The sequence below is a fragment of the Haliotis cracherodii genome, unplaced genomic scaffold (assembly GCF_022045235.1).
Source record: "Haliotis cracherodii isolate W230 unplaced genomic scaffold, xgHalCrac1.p SCAF_8, whole genome shotgun sequence".
In the NCBI taxonomy this organism is placed as follows: domain Eukaryota; kingdom Metazoa; phylum Mollusca; class Gastropoda; order Lepetellida; family Haliotidae; genus Haliotis; species Haliotis cracherodii.
Window position 1 is genome coordinate 2,813,806 of NW_027266341.1, and position 19,156 is coordinate 2,832,961.

Below are 19,156 nucleotides of genomic sequence, written 5' to 3' on the forward strand. Positions count from 1 at the left end.
GTGATTGTGTTGAGGAAGGGTAATGTGTGATTGTATCAAGGAAGGATCATGTGTGATTGTATCGAGGAAAGGTGTTGTGTGATTGTATCGAGGAGGGGTAGTGTGTGCTTGTATTGAGGAAGGGTCAGATGTGATTGCATCGAGGAAGTGTAAGGTTTGATTGTATCTAGGAGGTGTCATGTGTGATTGTGTTGAGGAAGGGTAATGTGTGATTGTTTCGAGGATGTTTCCTGTCTCCATGGTAAACTTGACTCTTTGGTGTTGAATGTGTGATTGTGTTGAGGAAGGGTAATGTGTGATTGTATCGAGGATGTTTCCTGTCGCCATGGTAAACTTGACTCTTTGGTGTTGAATGTTAAGGCTGCCCATTAGGATATCAGGGTTCTGGTGGTAACCGTATCATCTGTACGTGTGTACCAGCATGTGGCTTGGAAAAGGGAGGATGTTAGGACGGCTTCTTCAAAGCTGGTTATAAGCATTACAAGTATACAGCTGATTCTTCTTCTATTTGCAGGTGTCGCCTATCGGAATCTGTATAAACACCGCCATGACCATGATGGGCAGTTTTTTCAAGATGAGAGTTTTGTCCTGTTAGACTGCAGAGACAGACTATCGGGATACAGCTGGGTGATGGGTATTGATGCTGATGAGATCATTCTTCCCAGGAAAAATGTTCCTTTGAAACCTTTCATCAAGGTAAGAAAAAACCTTATGATCCTTTAGTTTCCTTATTTTCTGTCATAACAAAACAGCCGTCATATAGCTGGAATATTGCTGAGTGCTGCGTTAAACAACAAACAAACAAACATTACAAAACATCTGAATATTTTTCTGTCTATTCATTTACAGTGATGCTACATTATAAATAACACCATGACGTAATGTACTCTGTCTGAGATTAATAGATGGGGAACAACGATAATTGCCATTTCCAAAGTGATATTTACTCCATTAGTGAGTGGGTGAGTATGAGTGAGTGAGTTGGGTTAAACGCCGCTTTTAACAGTATTCCAGTTATGTCGCGGCGTGTCAGCTTAATGTTTGAGGAACACCCGAAGTGACGCAGGTCTCAGACGTTTACCACTTCGGCGAAAACCTGAGCACGGGTATGGTGCTGACAAACCTAGAAACATAATCGGGATGAACCGGGATTCGAACCCACAATCATAGGTCTCTGGCGTTCCCAAGGGACGCGGCGATTTAGACGACTGGGCCACCCATGCCCCCAAGGTGAGTATGCTTTTACGCCGCTTTTAGCAATATTCCAGCAATATCACGACGCGGGACACCAGAAATGGGCTTCACACATTGTACCCACGTATGGAATCAACCCGGGTCTTCGGTGTGACGAGCGAACGCTTTAACCACTAGGCTACTCGACCACCCCTACACCATTAAGATAAAACAGCGTACATAACTTAACATTGCTGATATTCAAATCACAGGAACTAACTGCCAGGTACCCAAAAGCAGCAGGGTTCCACTTCTACATCATGTTCCACTACACCAGCCACGGCAAAACAAGGAACCATTCTTCTGGCATGGAACACTTCGACTACTCCAGGTCGACCCCACCTCAATGGAATGCTTACAAGTACTTTTATATTCCCAACAGAGTGTTGATTCCATCGACTCATAAGGTCAACGCCAAAGCCCCTTACACAGTGTAAGTAGTCAGAGTCTGAAAGAAAGTGTTCGATGTTAAAAAAGTCAGTGAATTGTAATACCGATACATGGACTAGCTCTGTTCGGCCATGACAGGTCGTTCACATGATACATGAATTATCACTATTCGGTCTTGACATGATATATGTATTATCAAGGAGACTCGTGTTTGCTAATAAAATAATATTTAGAGTATAAATGTTTTATTGTAACCTTGTGGGAAAAGTTAATGTGCTTCATATAATGTTCAATGATATTTTTTTCTAAAATAAAAATATGAATCTTTTGTACATATTCGTGAAGACATCACCACGACTTTACGGTCATGATTTCACGTGCGTGTCAATGCACGGCGCCCAATTTAGATGTTTGCTTCTTTGTTTGGCGCATGATACTCACCAAACCTAAGACACCAAAAACAATGGGATTGCGAACAAATTTGTTTCTCTCTCATTTTTTTTTATACATGCAATGTAGTTGATAGATTCAGTATATTGGCGGTGTAGTTGATAGATTCAGTATACAGGCGATGCAGTTGATAGATTCAGTATACAGGCGATGTTGTTGATAGATTCAGTATACAGGCGATGCAGTTGATAGATTCAGTATACAGGCGATGTTGTTGATAGATTCAGTATACAGGCGATGCAGTTGATAGATTCAGTATACAGGCGATGCAGTTGATAGATTCAGTATACAGGCGATGCAGTTGATAGATTCAGTATACAGTCGATGCAGTTGATAGATTCAGTATACAGGCGATGCAGTTGATAGATTCAGTATACAGGCAATGTTGTTGATAGATTCAGCATACAGTCGATGTTGTTGATAGATTCAGTATACAGGCGATGTTGTTGATAGATTCAGTATACAGGCGATGCAGTTGATAGATTCAGTATACAGGCGATGCAGTTGATAGATTCAGTATACAGGCGATGTAGTTGTTAGATTCAGTATACAGGCGATGTTGTTGATAGATTCAGTATACAGGCGATGTTGTTGATAGATTCAGTATACAGGCGATGCAGTTGATAGATTCAGTATACAGGCGATGCAGTTGATAGATTCAGTATACAGGCGATGCAGTTGATAGATTCAGTATACAGTCGATGTTGTTGATAGATTCAGTATACAGGCGATGTTGTTGTTAGATTCAGTATACAGGCGATGTTGTTGATAGATTCAGTATACAGGCGATGTTGTTGATAGATTCAGTATACAGGCGATGTTGTTGATAGATACAGTATACAGTCGATGTAGTTGATAGATTCAGTATACAGGCGATGCAGTTGATAGATTTAGTACACAGTCGATGTTGTTGATAGATACAGTACACAGTCGATGTTGTTGATAGATACAGTATACAGGCGATGTTGTTGATAGATTCAGTATACAGGCGATATTGTTGATAGATTCAGTACACAGGCGATGTTGTAGATAGATTCAGTATACAGTCGATGTTGTTGATAGATTCAGTATACAGTCGATGTTGTTGATAGCTTCAGTATACAGTCGATGTTGTTGATAGATTCAGTATACAGGCGATGTCGTTGATAGATACAGTATACAGGCGATGTTGTTGATAGATACAGTATACAGGCGATGTTGTTGATAGGTTCAGTACACAGGCGATGTTGTTGATAGATACAGTATACAGGCGATGTTGTTGATAGATTCAGTATACAGGCGATTTTGTAGATAGATACAGTATACAGTCGATGTTGTTGATAGATACAGTGCACAGTCGATGTTGTTGATAGATACAGTATACAGGCGATGTTGTTGATAGATTCAGTATACAGTCGATGTAGTTGATAGATACAGTATACAGGTGATGTTGTTGATAGATACAGTATACAGTCGATGTTGTTGATAGATTCAGTATACAGTCGATGTTGTTGATAGATTCAGTATACAGTCGATGTTGTTGATAGATTCAGTATACAAGCGATGTTGTTAATAGATTCAGTATACAGGCGATGCAGTTGATAGATTCAGTATACAGGCGATGCAGTTGATAGATTCAGTATACAGTCGATGCAGTTGATAGATTCAGTATACAGGCGATGCAGTTGATAGATTCAGTATACAGGCGATGTTGTTGATAGATTCAGCATACAGTCGATGTTGTTGATAGATTCAGTATACAGGCGATGTTGTTGATAGATTCAGTATACAGGCGATGCAGTTGATAGATTCAGTATACAGGCGATGCAGTTGATAGATTCAGTATACAGGCGATGTAGTTGTTAGATTCAGTATACAGGCGATGTTGTTGATAGATTCAGTATACAGGCGATGTTGTTGATAGATTCAGTATACAGGCGATGCAGTTGATAGATTCAGTATACAGGCGATGCAGTTGATAGATTCAGTATACAGGCGATGCAGTTGATAGATTCAGTATACAGTCGATGTTGTTGATAGATTCAGTATACAGGCGATGTTGTTGATAGATTCAGCATACAGTCGATGTTGTTGATAGATTCAGTATACAGGCGATGTTGTTGATAGATTCAGTATACAGGCGATGCAGTTGATAGATTCAGTATACAGGCGATGCAGTTGATAGATTCAGTATACAGGCGATGTAGTTGTTAGATTCAGTATACAGGCGATGTTGTTGATAGATTCAGTATACAGGCGATGTTGTTGATAGATTCAGTATACAGGTGATGCAGTTGATAGATTCAGTATACAGGCGATGCAGTTGATAGATTCAGTATACAGGCGATGCAGTTGATAGATTCAGTATACAGTCGATGTTTTTGATAGATTCAGTATACAGGCGATGTTGTTGTTAGATTCAGTATACAGGCGATGTTGTTGATAGATTCAGTATACAGGCGATGTTGTTGATAGATTCAGTATACAGGCGATGTTGTTGATAGATTCAGCATACAGTCGATGTTGTTGATAGATTCAGTATACAGGCGATGCAGTTGATAGATTTAGTACACAGTCGATGTTGTTGATAGATACAGTACACAGTCGATGTTGTTGATAGATACAGTATACAGGCGATGTTGTTGATAGATTCAGTATACAGGCGATATTGTTGATAGATTCAGTACACAGGCGATGTTGTAGATAGATTCAGTATACAGTCGGTGTTGTTGATAGATTCAGTATACAGTCGATGTTGTTGATAGCTTCAGTATACAGTCGATGTTGTTGATAGATTCAGTATACAGGCGATGTCGTTGATAGATACAGTATACAGGCGATGTTGTTGATAGATACAGTATACAGGCGATGTTGTTGATAGGTTCAGTATACAGGCGATGTTGTTGATAGATTCAGTATACAGGCGATGCAGTTGATAGATTCAGTATACAAGCGATGTTGTTAATAGATTCAGTATACAGTCGATGTTGTTGATAGATACAGTATACGGGCGATGTTGTTGATAGATACAGTATACAGTCGATGTTGTTGATAGATTCAGTATACAGTCGATGTTGTTGATAGATTCAGTATACAGTCGATGTTGTTGATAGATTCAGTATACAAGCGATGTTGTTAATAGATTCAGTATACAGTCGATGTTGTTGATAGATACAGTATAAGGTCGATGTTGTTGATAGATACAGTATACAGGCGATGTTGTTGATAGGTTCAGTATACAGGCGATGTAGTTGATAGATACAGCATATAGGCGATGTTGTTGATAGATACAGTATACAGTCGATGTAGTTGATAGGTTCAGTATGCAGTCGATGTTGTTGATAGATACAGCATATAGGCGATGTTGTTGATAGATACAGTATACAGGCGATGTTGTTGATAGATACAGTATACAGGCGATGTTGTTGATAGGTTCAGTATACAGGCGATGTAGTTGATAGATACAGCATATAGGCGATGTTGTTGATAGATACAGTATACAGGCGATGTAGTTGATAGGTTCAGTATGCAGTCGATGTTGTTGATAGATACAACATATAGGCGATGTTGTTGATAGATACAGTATACAGGCGATGTTGTTGATAGGTTCAGTATACAGGCGATGTAGTTGATAGATACAGCATATAGGCGATGTTGTTGATAGATACAGTATACAGGCGATGTTGTTGATAGATTCAGTATACAGGTGATGTTGTTGATAGATTCAAGGTATTTTGTTTTCAATTTAGTAGACATAAATGTAACATTAGTAACATGTATATGCTGATTTATTGAGAAATTATAATAAATAGGCTGATAATGCCTTCCATTTTCTGTCGAATCTATTTATACTACTATTTTTCATTGCGATACATTTTTCTATTTTACATACATCTCTCAATATTTGTATGAAAAAGAAAAGCATAATGGAGTTTTCTTAATGTTTTTGGTTGAAAAGGTAGTCGTTTTTGTTGTAGCAAAATAACTTATCCAGAAGGGTAATATGAATATCATATGCAAATTTCGTGTTAAGGTACATTTCAATTTCTAACCAAAATTCCTTTACAATAATGCATTCTACATTCACATGGTACATATATATAAGTTTTCAGATTCAGAGACACAAAATGAGCATATATCATTATCCATTAACTTAATTTTCAATAATTCCTTTTTGGTATGTAGAGATCTATATAATTATGAATCTGTGCTGGACATATATTAGTTTAACATCATTTGTACACATTCTACAATTAGAGAAAACAATATTCCATAAAATGCTTTGATTAAGTTCATTTTCCCATTTTTCACACATCAGAGGAAAGTTAGTTGTAGCTATGAGTTTATCATAAGATATTCTGGAACCCTTGATACTTGAACTTGATACCTGACTGTATACGGGCCTATATACGGGCCTATTTCAAAGAGTATTATTATCATTCATTGCGGATTAAAATATAAAATGCAGCAAACAGGGTGTTGGTTGTCAAGGCATTGTCAGGCAGGAATGTGATGACTCCCCAACACTGCAACCTTCTGCATTACCCAGATTGTCAGAAGGGCTGTATTCCTGGTAGCAAACTCGGGCACACTCCCATTGTCAGTCCACAGATTGGGAGGTACCAAGCCTAAGACATCGGGAACAATGGGTCGGGCAGAAAATTCAATGATATAAATGATTTCATTGGATTTATCAAAGAGAACAAGATCAGGTTTGTTGGCATGGATACTGTTACAGTGCAAACCATTTCAAAACTTATTTAACATTTCATTTATCTAAATACCTAACTGGTTCAATATGTTCCAAGCGCACTGAAATTCTATGCCCTTTGTCTGTTTAATATATTCAGCAAACATTCGGCGTATCCCCTCTTATCATGAGCCCCTCCAGGCAGGACCCTTAATCTCCAGCGCTATCTGTAAATTTCAATTAACACCTCCTTACGTCGCCAGATCTTACGTATATAAATACACGTGGGACAAGGACCTTGCCACACGTTACGTAATACCTCGCTCTACAAAACCCGACTGACATGGTCAGTCAGGGAGACAGCCAGAAGGTAAGTGACAGAGCGAGTCTCCACACGGGAACATTGGCCACTCGGTCACGGTGTGCGTTCTGTCATGTTATTATCAACATGTACCTTTTCGACTCATTTCAACCTGCTTCAATAAACATAGCTGCTGTCGTCTAACCTTCAACCCTGAGTTCTGTCATCCGTCATCACCCTGAGCTACCATCCGAGGGCCGAAACTTACGCCCTTGGTCAATGTCTGAGGCTGTATACGTGCCTATTCCAGAGGATTTTGTATTTACTTTTTTCCATGACGCCCTCTACATATTCCGGGGTCGTAATATTATTTTTATGATTATGATGATTATTATTCTTTGAAAATTTACTTTACGATCATTATCGTTTTGTGTTGTGTCTGATAAAGAATGTTGGCATGTCATATGTTCAACGACAGAATTTCTACTGGCTTGTCTTCGCAGAGAGACGCCATACCGATTGCTTATTGATTGATTGACCTTGTTTTCAAGAATATATTTTGTTCTTTCAGACCTCGTGTGTCCCCACGTGATGGCGTTATTCATCACGTGCGTCTATGCATTCATAAAGAGAGCGTCTGCTTCCCCCCAGACTCTGTTATTGATGATTCTCTTCTGAGATTTGAGGCCGAATTGCCACAGAGAGTTAAACAGGCGATGAAAGAAATAGCGTAATTGGTGCATGTATTTTCATTACCTGAATTCACTGAGTTGTAGAAGCTAGTAATAAAAGAGATATATTATTACTGATGTAAACGGCGTCTCTTTAGCCGACATGTGTATACAATCACTCATTAAACAATAGGCATAATTTCCATAATTACTTGAAAACAGACCCTGATATCTCAAATACCCCATATGGTGTATCTGACATATCACCACACTTTTGGGTCATTGCTGATTGGCTACTCACCAAATGAAGGCGGAGTTGGTCGATAACTGGGTCACCCTCACCCACTACACTCGAACAACCTCAAACGAAGTCAGGAGAAATAACATTTTTATTCCATACAAATATTCTTTATAAATACAATGTAGAACAATGTTGACACAGAGAGGTATCAACATTCGTGATCTGATTGAAAGGTTTAGGCCCTTCCATGTCAGACATTTTGAAAATGTCATGCGATGGGCGGTGGTGTAGCCTAGTAGTTAAAGCGTTCGCTCGTCACACCGAAAACCCGGTTTCGATTCCCCACATGGGTACAATGTGTGAAGCCCATTTCTGGTGTCCCCCGCCATGATTATTGCTGGAATATTGCTAAAAGCGGCGTGAAACCATACTCATTCACTCACTCACTCGTCATGCGACCACCTGCGCTACGTTGACGTCACAAGATCAGTTTTCCTTGTCACCTAGTTTTCCTAGTTCCTAGAAACGATACACATGAGAAAGATAATTTATGGATGTCAACTTCTTTATTATGGGGAACAGAACATTTCAGAGTATATATTTACTCCTCATAGCATGTATTAGCCTCATGAAGGAGTAAGTATATACTCCGAAACGTTGTGTTCTCCATAATAAAGAAGTTGATATCCATACATGATCTTTCTTACCATTAGCTTGGTTTATTGGTACGTTTTTATGTTAACCTTGTACCAAGTTGTAAGTCCTTGTGATATATGTGTTATGCAAGTGCCTGTGAATCTGATTTGCACATGTAATTTTAACATATATATATATTACACATCTCATCCATATTTGACTTATAGCCTGATGATATGCATTTGTTTAAACATGTTTTATTCTTAATTCTTAAAGGTGTTTAAATTCTGAATATGTTTGTATTATGAGAATGTTGCGTTATGGTGGTATTTAGGCTGTGAGGTGGTAGCTCATTTCATGCGTTTAGGCCCTAAACAAGGGCTAATAACCCTGTAGCTATGACATCTATATGCCTTGAAACACTTAATTGTCGTTATTTATAAGATTCTAATCCAAATTGTTAATCGTCAATGTACTGTACATCAACTGTCTGCCATCCTGACCGAGATGTGCAAGTATGATGAATTACTGTTGTTTATGTTTATGACTTACTAAATGTCAGATGACCTTGGCTATATAAGCCTTGGTCCAGAGATGAAAGAGAGAGAGCAAGGTCTTACCCTGAGCCTAGCTACGGCTAATCTAGGTGCTCCAACAACAACTACCACTATGTGCTGACCTGGCAAATAGTGTTTTTTATGTATATATCAACCTGTAAAATTGTTTATATCTCCAAGTTGTCACTTCCTACCGAGAACCATACGCCGACCCCTTGCTTATACGAATATGCAAATGACATTAATCAACGTCAAGCAAGCGCGTTGTTAGAGTACAACAAATGTGCATACCGTTTAGGATTAAAACACACGCTTAAACATGTCTTGTATGTGTTTACATTCTCAACACGCTTTTTACGGTGTGGTTCAAGTACTTAATTATTCTAATTTAAACATTGATATTTACTAATCTTCAGCACTTTCGTATAATCTACCAGGCAGCACAGTAATTCGTTGTTTACTAACCTTAAGGCCGCTGTGACTAATCAAGTTAGTAGAATTCACTAGACCATATTCTGAGTGTATGCTTTGTTTGTTTCGTTGTTATTTAACGCCGTACTCCAGCTATATTGAGTTATAAAAGGTGTTATTTTCCACCATTTGTTATTTCATTACTTTTGTTGTCTTATATGTACATATATATGCCCTCTGTCTCATGGCATTCATTCACATGATAAAGGAGTAAGCATATACTCCGAAACGTTGTGTTCCTCTTAATAAAGAAGTTGACATCCATTGATCTCTTCGTTATGTGTATCACTTCTAAATACCTTTCAAAGATCTATATCAAGGCGGTCTGTAAATAATCGAGTCTGGACCAGACAATCCAGTGATCGATATCATGAGCAATTATATATTTATTTATCATCCAAGTTGCTGAGTTGCTGAAGACCTATTCTCTACCCGCATCATAAAGACTGTTGCCTACTCTTGCTGTCAAGGATCATCTTTCGCGGCAATCATTTAAATAACCAATCGGATTACTCCAGTACTCTGCAGCTACTCAAGCTTCATGCCAGCACATATTGGAAGACACGGGAATGGCGTCTCTGATCATTTAGCCAAATCTGGATTACAAAATCCTGAATTTTAAGTTTTAGATGTTCGACCAAGCCCTAAGGGTTTTGAAACTGTTTTGTCGAAATTTATTTCAGTAAATTAGTTAGACTATCAAATGGTTGAAACAGATTTAGTTCTATGATTTTTAATAATATTAACGTTCTATCATGCTGATCTTCTGCTTTCTCACTGAAAGAGTATTTCCTGCTTCTTATTGAAAGTGAGTATGGAGTATATATCACTGCGGGGGACACGAGAAATGGGTTTCACACATTGTACCCATTTCGGGAATGGAACCCGGGTCTTTGGCATGACGAGCGAACACTTTAACCACTAAGCTACCCGACCGCCCCTCCTTTTGACAGGATGTTTCATGTTTCTTATTGAAGAGTGTTTCGTGTTTCTAATTGAAAGAATGTTTCATGTTTCTTATTGAAAGAGTGTTTCATGTTTCTTACTGAAAGAATGTTTCATGTATCTCACTGAAAGAGTGTTTCATGTTTCTTACTGAAAGAGTGTTTCGTGTTTCTTATTGAAAGAGTGTTTCATGTTTCTTATTGAAAGAATGTTTCATGTTTCTTATTGAAAGAGTGTTTCATGTTTCTTATTGAAAGAGTGTTTCATGTTTCTTCTTGAAAGAGTGTTTCATGTTTCTTACTGAAAGAGTGTTTCATGTTTCTTACTGAAAGAGTGTTTCGCGTTTCTTATTGAAAGAGTGTTTCGTGTTTCTTATTGAAAGAGTGTTTCATGTTCCTTATTGAAAGAGTCAGCTTCAGGTTTTATTCCATATCATGAAGCACGGTCGTTCCTCTGTCTTTTCTTTTCCCTGTCATTAATGTTCATGTGCAATGTATACGTGTATCTGTGGATCGGAGGCAAAGCTTTTATTCGTATGTATACATGAACTGATACCATTGGCGCACGACCCGTACCTGGTGTCGCCTCGCCTAACCCAATCTCTGCGGCCAATGGTAAGAAGTTTGGGTCACACCCTTTACAGGACGCCTTTCTTTCAAGTTTGCTGACGGTTTTTAATGGTGGATGTGGAAATTCACCTTGCTGTTATTGTGCGAAATTTGAAGCTATTATGTTGTGCAATTAATATAATGAGACGATCTTGTCTAGGTGTCTATTTTTATAGGCATGCCGGGCCTAGGTCGCGTTGGAACCCCACCCGTTTGACGGTACACGTTTAAATCAACCAAACACTCGGGCAAATGGGGATATTGACACACGAAGAAGGTAGTGTGTGCATTGACTCCACTGTTTGTAATGCGTTGGTGATAGTTTAAACAGTATAAAAATGCTACAAATGTACATACTATCATTACTGCTTCTGGGTATGCTTGGTAAAGTCCCATAGAATGTACGAAGAAAGAAAGAAACAAAAAGTGTGCACAACGAAAGGGTAACTATTTTGCCCAATGGAATCTGTAGCGAGGGATAATATAGACTGGTTCTCTTCTGGTGTTGGTGTTTTATAACCTATGAATGGTAAACTTACAGTGAACGGTTTAGTAGAGCTAGCAGTAGTAAAGTGGCTATAACATCTAGACCTTCACGTCGTGTGTTGGCCTCACTGGTTACAGAGAATATAAGATGTGTATGACTATACAAAATGCAGTCATCATTTGACAATTATTCATTTCTTGTACTACATCTTAAGGTCAGATTTAGTATTGCTGGAAGCAGTTTACACCGTCATCAGATATGTGTTATAATTAACTTAATATTAGTAAAATGAGAGTAGTAATAGTTTTATTCATTGTTTACTTCCCACTCTACATTGAAACGATTTCATTATGTGTGTATATTTTGGGTTGACAGTAAGCAGAAAAGGTTTCCCGCGTCAATTTTATGTGGTTTGCGTTCTACATGTACACACATGAACATAATTTATCACTTGCTTAGAATACCCTTCAGATAAACATTAACTTTAATGATTCCCTTTACTTTCAAATCGATTATGTTCTAAAATATATAAAATAGTTTGTTCTCTTATCTGCTGCAATATTGAATAATATATTAAAACCATTTACCATGACAACACTAACATTCTTGTTCACCAAACTGTTTGATTTCAACACATGAATCGTTTAAGTATCATCCAATTATGAGCTTGAGAAATTTGATTTTTCCAATATGGCGGACAAAATGGCCACCGAGATGGCCGCCAATACAGGAAAAGACAATATTTTGTCTTCACTTCGAAATGTATGAGACGTTAAGTGTCAAAATTTAGGTTTCTATTAGGGACGTGTATCTTATTGTCATGTATAGGATAATTATCGCCGATGTTATGTATTATAATTGCTGATCATATTGACTTGAAGTAATCAGTTTAAAGCAGTATCTGCAAATGTTTCAATATTGTCAGTAACTCATCGACCAATCCATCATTTTTAACCAATACAGTATAGTGGGGCGGTTGAGGCTAAAATTGTGCACTTAAAAGCACCACACTTGGGTTAAAAGCATCAAACTTGGCACACTTATACATTGAACCATTCCGAACATTTCTGGATATGGATCCTTCTCAGCAGAGCCCCCTGATGGTAGAAACCCAAAGAAGGGCGCCAACATGGCTGAAACCTCTAATGATATTAATATTAACTCAATATATCATACTTATCTGGTCCATTTAAACCAATTGCAGAAATGTTGTATATAATTCAGATATAGTTTGGAGTGCCCCCTGCTAGTAGAAAGTCCAAGATGGCATGGTGAAAGGTCCTATCAAATGAGGCACATAATTACCCGTGATTACAAAACTCAAAAGGAAGACCAACGCATGCTGGGAGTGAGTCGTGACCAAGAAGCCACATAATTATTTGCCAATACCGATATTCATCCTGTAACATAATGAACAACAAATAAGACAAACATTCATGGAGTTATACACATTAAAACATTGCACTATCAGAGTTATATAATTATATAATTAAAATATATTCACCACATTAATCATGGTGTTTTACATATATAATATTCAGAACTTAGTTTTGACGAATACACATAAATCTTTAATTACATCCCTTCACATGTACCTATGACAGATATCAAATGATTCATAATGCTCATCTCTGTGATACATGATACTTAAACTGCATCAATGCACTTACATGTACATGTATATCCTTATCTGAAACATACAAGCACTACATTACCTGTGCTGTAATATTCTCATAATTATATACAACACAAATGAATTAGAATATATTGATTAATTTCTCATGGCAAAAACATTACATGTACCATGGTAAACATGGCCGACAAAATGGCGGACACAAATCACAAATACTTGTATATGTCGCCTTTATCATAAAAGTATTGTAGCACATTCACATCATATCAGAAAATCACAAACATGAATGGTGTGCTTATAATCATTACTGTACTTATACTAATGACTTACAATACATTCATACACTCAAATCAGACAATAATAACCTACACTGAAATAATGTTTACAGTATACATGCTATAATAAAAAAATATTACATCCTACATAATGTTTCTATTTTAGTATTAAAACTAACCTTTAGAGAGAAAGATGTAGTTGTGAAAAGTCTTGTCTATCACGATATCTGTCTCGTGCAGTGACTGTCCAGTGCAGCTGTACGTGGTAGACTGACTTACAAAGTGCTTGTGTTAGAATAGAAGATAAAACTGACCAATCAGAGAGCAAAGAATAGCTTGCCCTTTAAAGGCAAGACAAACGATTACCCTGGACCCTCACCATAAACTGACCAGCCTATGTGCAGCTTGGTCCAATCAGGCCGGAAACTGGTACCGTACATAATCCAATAAAACACGACAACTACGCTGTCTAAAACCAATACCATATATATATACAAATAAACTATGAAAAAATGACACTACCACAGTTTGGAAATGGTTTTCCATGTTTGTGTGCTTTCTTCAGTCAAAAGAACAACATGTGACGTTCCCTCCCCTTCAGCTGTTGGACGCTGCTGCAATAGTGAAATGCTAGTACAATGAAGTGGATATGCTGATGTTTTAGAGCAGGGATTATGACAGGTGTTATCTTTTGAGAATGTTGTTGGTATATACACCTTCGTCGACATAAACTACACAAACCATCGTGGCTATATCAGTTGAAACACACCAGACACAGTCATACGAAATGAACAAACCCATGTTGTGAAATGCGTAAAAAAGATCATCTCTTCTTGTATCTAATATCTCTAATATCAAATAAACTGGAAGTTGCATTTCTCGGTCTCTGTGGTGTCTTTGTGTTGAAGAACTGGTGCCCCTAAATTTCACGCTTTGAAGACAAAATGTTCTGAGATAGTTTGAGATGCTTGAAGATTGTTTTTTTATACTTTGTACAGATTGTTCATGACAGTCAGAAGGAAATGTTGCCCTGAAATATTGCTTCAACCTTAAGTTCATCTCTGCGGATAATTGTTGCTGCTTTGGCTTGCCTTGATGATTCAGAATCAAGACCATGACTGCAGACATGTTTCAGTGCTGGTCTATTATCTTTATCAAATCCCACTATGACCTTTTTGCCTTGATTGTGAGCTCTCAGAATTGCTGACAAAATTCGATTCCAGTCTCGTTGTGTGTACAGTTACAGAATTAAAATCAAGTTCATGCAGAAACTAATACATTCATTAAAACATTTTGTGGAATTGTTTCAAGGCCAAATTTAATTGAAATGATTGAAATGAACAAATGATGCCATATTGTGGACAAACATTTGACAATTTCTGAAGATTAAGTCATTATGGGCGGCCATCTTGGATTTTCCTCACCATTTTAGATTTGAATTATGTACAGCATTGTTGCAATTTGTCCAGCATAAATTGGTAAAATTGACAATATAATTATGATATATTGACATCATCATAGATGTCAAGCATTTTGGTGGCCATCTTGGATTTTCTACCACCAGGATGCGCTGCTGAGGTGGATCCATATTCCGACATGTTCGGAATGGTTCAATGTATCAGTGTGCCAAGTGTGGTGCTTTTAACCCAAAGTGCACAAGTTTAACAAAATGTAGCCTAAACCGCCCACAAGTAACATGCAATTTGTGACTGTCGCTGCCACTCAAGCCTTCACGTTCATCATCAGGTGGGGGCGGTCGGTTAGCTTAGTGGTTAAAGCGTTCGCTCGTCACGTCGAAGACCCGAGTTCGATTCCCGACATGGGTACAATGTGTGAAGCCCATTTCTGGTGTCCCCCGCCATGATATTGCTGGAATATTGCTCAAAGTGGCTTAAAACCATACTCACTCACTCACTCATCATCATGTGTAGAGTTTGGGCAACCAGAGCAGGAGCAGTGTAGTCAAGGCATGAGGCAAGGTAACTTTCTGGAGACGACACGGGATCTGTCACTGCAGATGAGATGAGTGATGTATCGGACATAGACGGGTGCACACGGGTTCACATGTTGTGTCACAAACACCCATCATCACCTTGGTCCCACTGGATTCTTCAAACTAGGGTTTAGTACATGGAAGGGCAGTAATTTTGTCGTCTGAAACATAGCTCTCAGCATCAGTTTCCTTTTTAGATCGAAGCTTAAAGAGTCAAAGTGACAAACAATTCTCCACAAGACTGTATCACAAGAGGGATGACGTCAACTTTCCAATCGTCAACTTTTCCTTAATGTCGAGCAATATTCCTTCAGCTCCAGCCTTTGGTGTCTACATTTCACAACTTTTGGAGTACAGTCGAGCTGCTCTTTCTACCAAGATTTCAAAGAAAGCCATACAACTCTTGCTCAGAAGTGACCGCCTCTGTGTTTGGCAGAGATATCTTATGAACAAGGAAAGGGTGTTTGATGTTTTTTTAAACTTGCATAGCAGGAGGAAGAATGCTCAAGCAGAGTTTAGGGACACTTCAGGGAGGCTCAATACTGAAACACTGTTCAGTGTTGCATGGAAATGAGGGGACGGCCGAAATATATTTTGAAAATCTCTGTGTCATGTTGTTTATTGTTCAATCTTGAAATACTATACTCAAAAACAAAAGACCCGCAGGAAACCAACGTCAAGCACGTCTACAGTGGTGCAGACAGCGTCTACAATGGACGGACATGCAGTGGGGACAAGTTCTATTCACTGACGAGTCTCGTTTTCACCTCAGCCAAAGCGATGGACGGATTCGAGTGTACCGACGTCGAGGTGAACGTTACGTCAATCATTGTGTCATGGAAGAAGATCGGTTCGGGGGCGGCAGCGTTATGGTATGGGGTGGGATTACAGCAAGACAGAGGACCCGTTTGATAGGGGTAGTGGGAAATCTAAATGGACAGCGCTACCGCGACGAGATCATCGTCCTTGTAGTTCAACAAAACAACGTGAATGTCATCCCCTGGCCGGCTCGCTCCCCTGATCTCTCACATGTGGGATTAGATGGATCGGCGCCTTCGACGTCGACCACGTGTTCCACAGACACTCCAAGAACTTCGAAACATGCTCCAGCAGATAAATGAACAGATATCCCACAAGACTTTGTGCGACGCCTGGTCCATTCCATGAGACGAAGATGTGTTGCAACCACACGCTATTGATTTGTAAAATGACATTTTGGCATGTTCATGGTTTTTTTTATGAAATAACGCATTTTCTGAAGTCAGTATAGCAAATTAAACCGTTTGAACACTCACAGGAGCCTTTTATCTGTTTCAAACCATATTGTTTCAGATTTGGTAAAAAACATAACTTTGCATTAAATCTTATTCAATGTCACAGGAACTTGTGGCTGTGCTTTGTTCAACTGTAGGGAGGGGTTAACCAAAGATTTAGCTGACTATTTATGTTGTAAATTGACCGCTACTCTATGAGCACAGACCCGTGAAGATCCGAGGTAGAATAGGTCTATAGCAACCCATGCTTACCATTAAAGGCGACTATGCTTGTGGCAAGAGACGACTGAGGGGATCAGGTGGTCAGGCTCGCTGACTTGGTTGATGCATGTCATCGTATCCCAATTGCATGGATCGATGCTCATGATGTCAATCACTGGATTGTCTGGTCCAGACTCGATTATTTACTGACCGCCATCACATAACTCGTTAAACAACAAACAAACAATTTATAGGTGAACTCAAAAAACAAGACGGACATTCATAATATATTACAAATCACTTTATTGTTAAATTTCTCAATAACCTGGAGCAATGTCTCCGAGTTCTGTATCATAATAGGGAATATTATACAATTCTTGCGAGATCAAGGTGATTATATCATACAATAGACCATCCAGAAATATGAAATAATAACATATCTGGGAAAGTGAGCTCAGCTTCCCTGTTCTCCAGGAGTACCACGACTTGAATGCGGAAAGCAAGTGGATCAAGCAGAGTGATGGTGGAGGGCGGGCTCATGGTATTCCGATCCTCGGTAAGCTCAAGTTGAAAGATAAGGAAAAACAAACTGAAGCATCTTAGGATTCTTTAGTGAAGCCGACTGTAACTCCATTTTGTTAAAGGAATTTAATGGTATCTCATGTTCAGTTTTAGGCACGAGTCTTCTTTTGATGGTGGGACAGCCCTTCGTCAACACAAGACGTAAATCAGTGCAAGAAGATATTTGCAAATATCCCAGGAATATCACGCCGGGGGACACCAGAAATAGGCTTTACACATTGTACCCATATCGAGAATCGAACCCGGGTCTTCGGCGTGACGGGCGAACGCTTTAGCCACTAGGCTACCCGACCACCACTCAACAATCTATAGAAATATCTTATTTAATATAAGCATTTGGAAGGAAACTGAAAGGAATCACAAAGATTTATGGTACAAGACTTATCACGTGTGGTTTCACGTTAGTGTTTTATGTGTAAGAATAACATGGCGTAGCAGCATATGTACAGACAACATGCATGCAGCGTGGATTATATACTAACTTAGTCTCACAACTAATTCACTACATCATACCCAGTAGTCAATGTCAGGCTTACAAAAATAAAAGAATTGGTTCTCAGGCAATGACTTCAGAAAATATAGTGCGGACGGGTGGTGTTTCCTTTTTTATTGTTTGTTCAAACTAGTATGTAACCAAATAAACAGTTGTGTACCATCAACCTGGGAAAGCGTACAAACCCCTATTGCCACGATGACCATAACACGACATACACAGTATATAAATACACAGTAAAGCAGTGGGCATGTATTGGATCGCATTGTTTTTAAGTCACAGGATAATTTTCTTTCTTTTTTAAATGTAACAAAAAAGAAATGTGCGCCAGACTTTATGATGATGCGGACTGTCCCTGAGAACCAAGACTATAATTTCTATAGCTGTAGATATGCTATAATTGGCTGATGTTGCGGTGAATCCTGATACTTTGTGTCATGACGCAAGTCGCCATACAAAGCAACTCAAGTTGAAACCCACAAAGCATGTGAAAGATTATGATAATGAATTCAAAATATTTATCTCAAAAATCGTTACAAGAGTTCTCAAACCTCTGTTACCTTAACTGATTCACATGTACACATGTCTGATGATGGAATACTTATCTTCTAGGGCTGGGACGGGTCTGGTGGTTACTGAGTAGGTACCGGGTACCCACAGGACTACCTGGACCCGTGGTTAGTCGCGTGATATATTGTTGAATGATAACAAAATCACTACTGTAACTACAGGGTTACCTACAACTCGTTAATGTTCGGATATCTTCCTGACTTTAGGCACATTCCTTCTGACTTTTATACGATTTGAGCAATGACACAGCTGCAGATGACCAGATCGTTTTATTGGTGTATCTCAATACTTTTTACAAAGGGGTACGGCAAAGCAATTCCTAATCGGACATTATGTACCCAACTTTGATACCTTCAATGAGTATCCGGGTAGGGTCGGGTAATAGTGGGGAGGGTACCCGGGTAGTAACTTTGGACTCGTCCCAGCCAGGTGTCAGGGGATAATATATTAAATTCCGTCAAGGGACGCAACATCTT

At 38.8% G+C, this 19,156-nt stretch overlaps 1 protein-coding gene across 1 annotated transcript in view; it reads left to right on the forward strand.

Moving 5' to 3' along the window:
• The window catches only part of LOC139450709 (uncharacterized), a 33,261-nt gene extending 23,378 nt beyond the window's left edge, over positions 1–9,883 (forward strand). The window contains exons 4-6 of the mRNA XM_071232511.1: positions 515–696; positions 1,446–1,666; positions 7,615–9,883. Coding sequence (XP_071088612.1) covers positions 515–696; positions 1,446–1,666; positions 7,615–7,777 — 566 coding nt within the window. The 3' untranslated portion in view covers positions 7,778–9,883. The remainder of the gene's footprint in view (positions 1–514; positions 697–1,445; positions 1,667–7,614) is intronic.
• Positions 9,884–19,156: the final 9,273 nt, after the last annotated feature.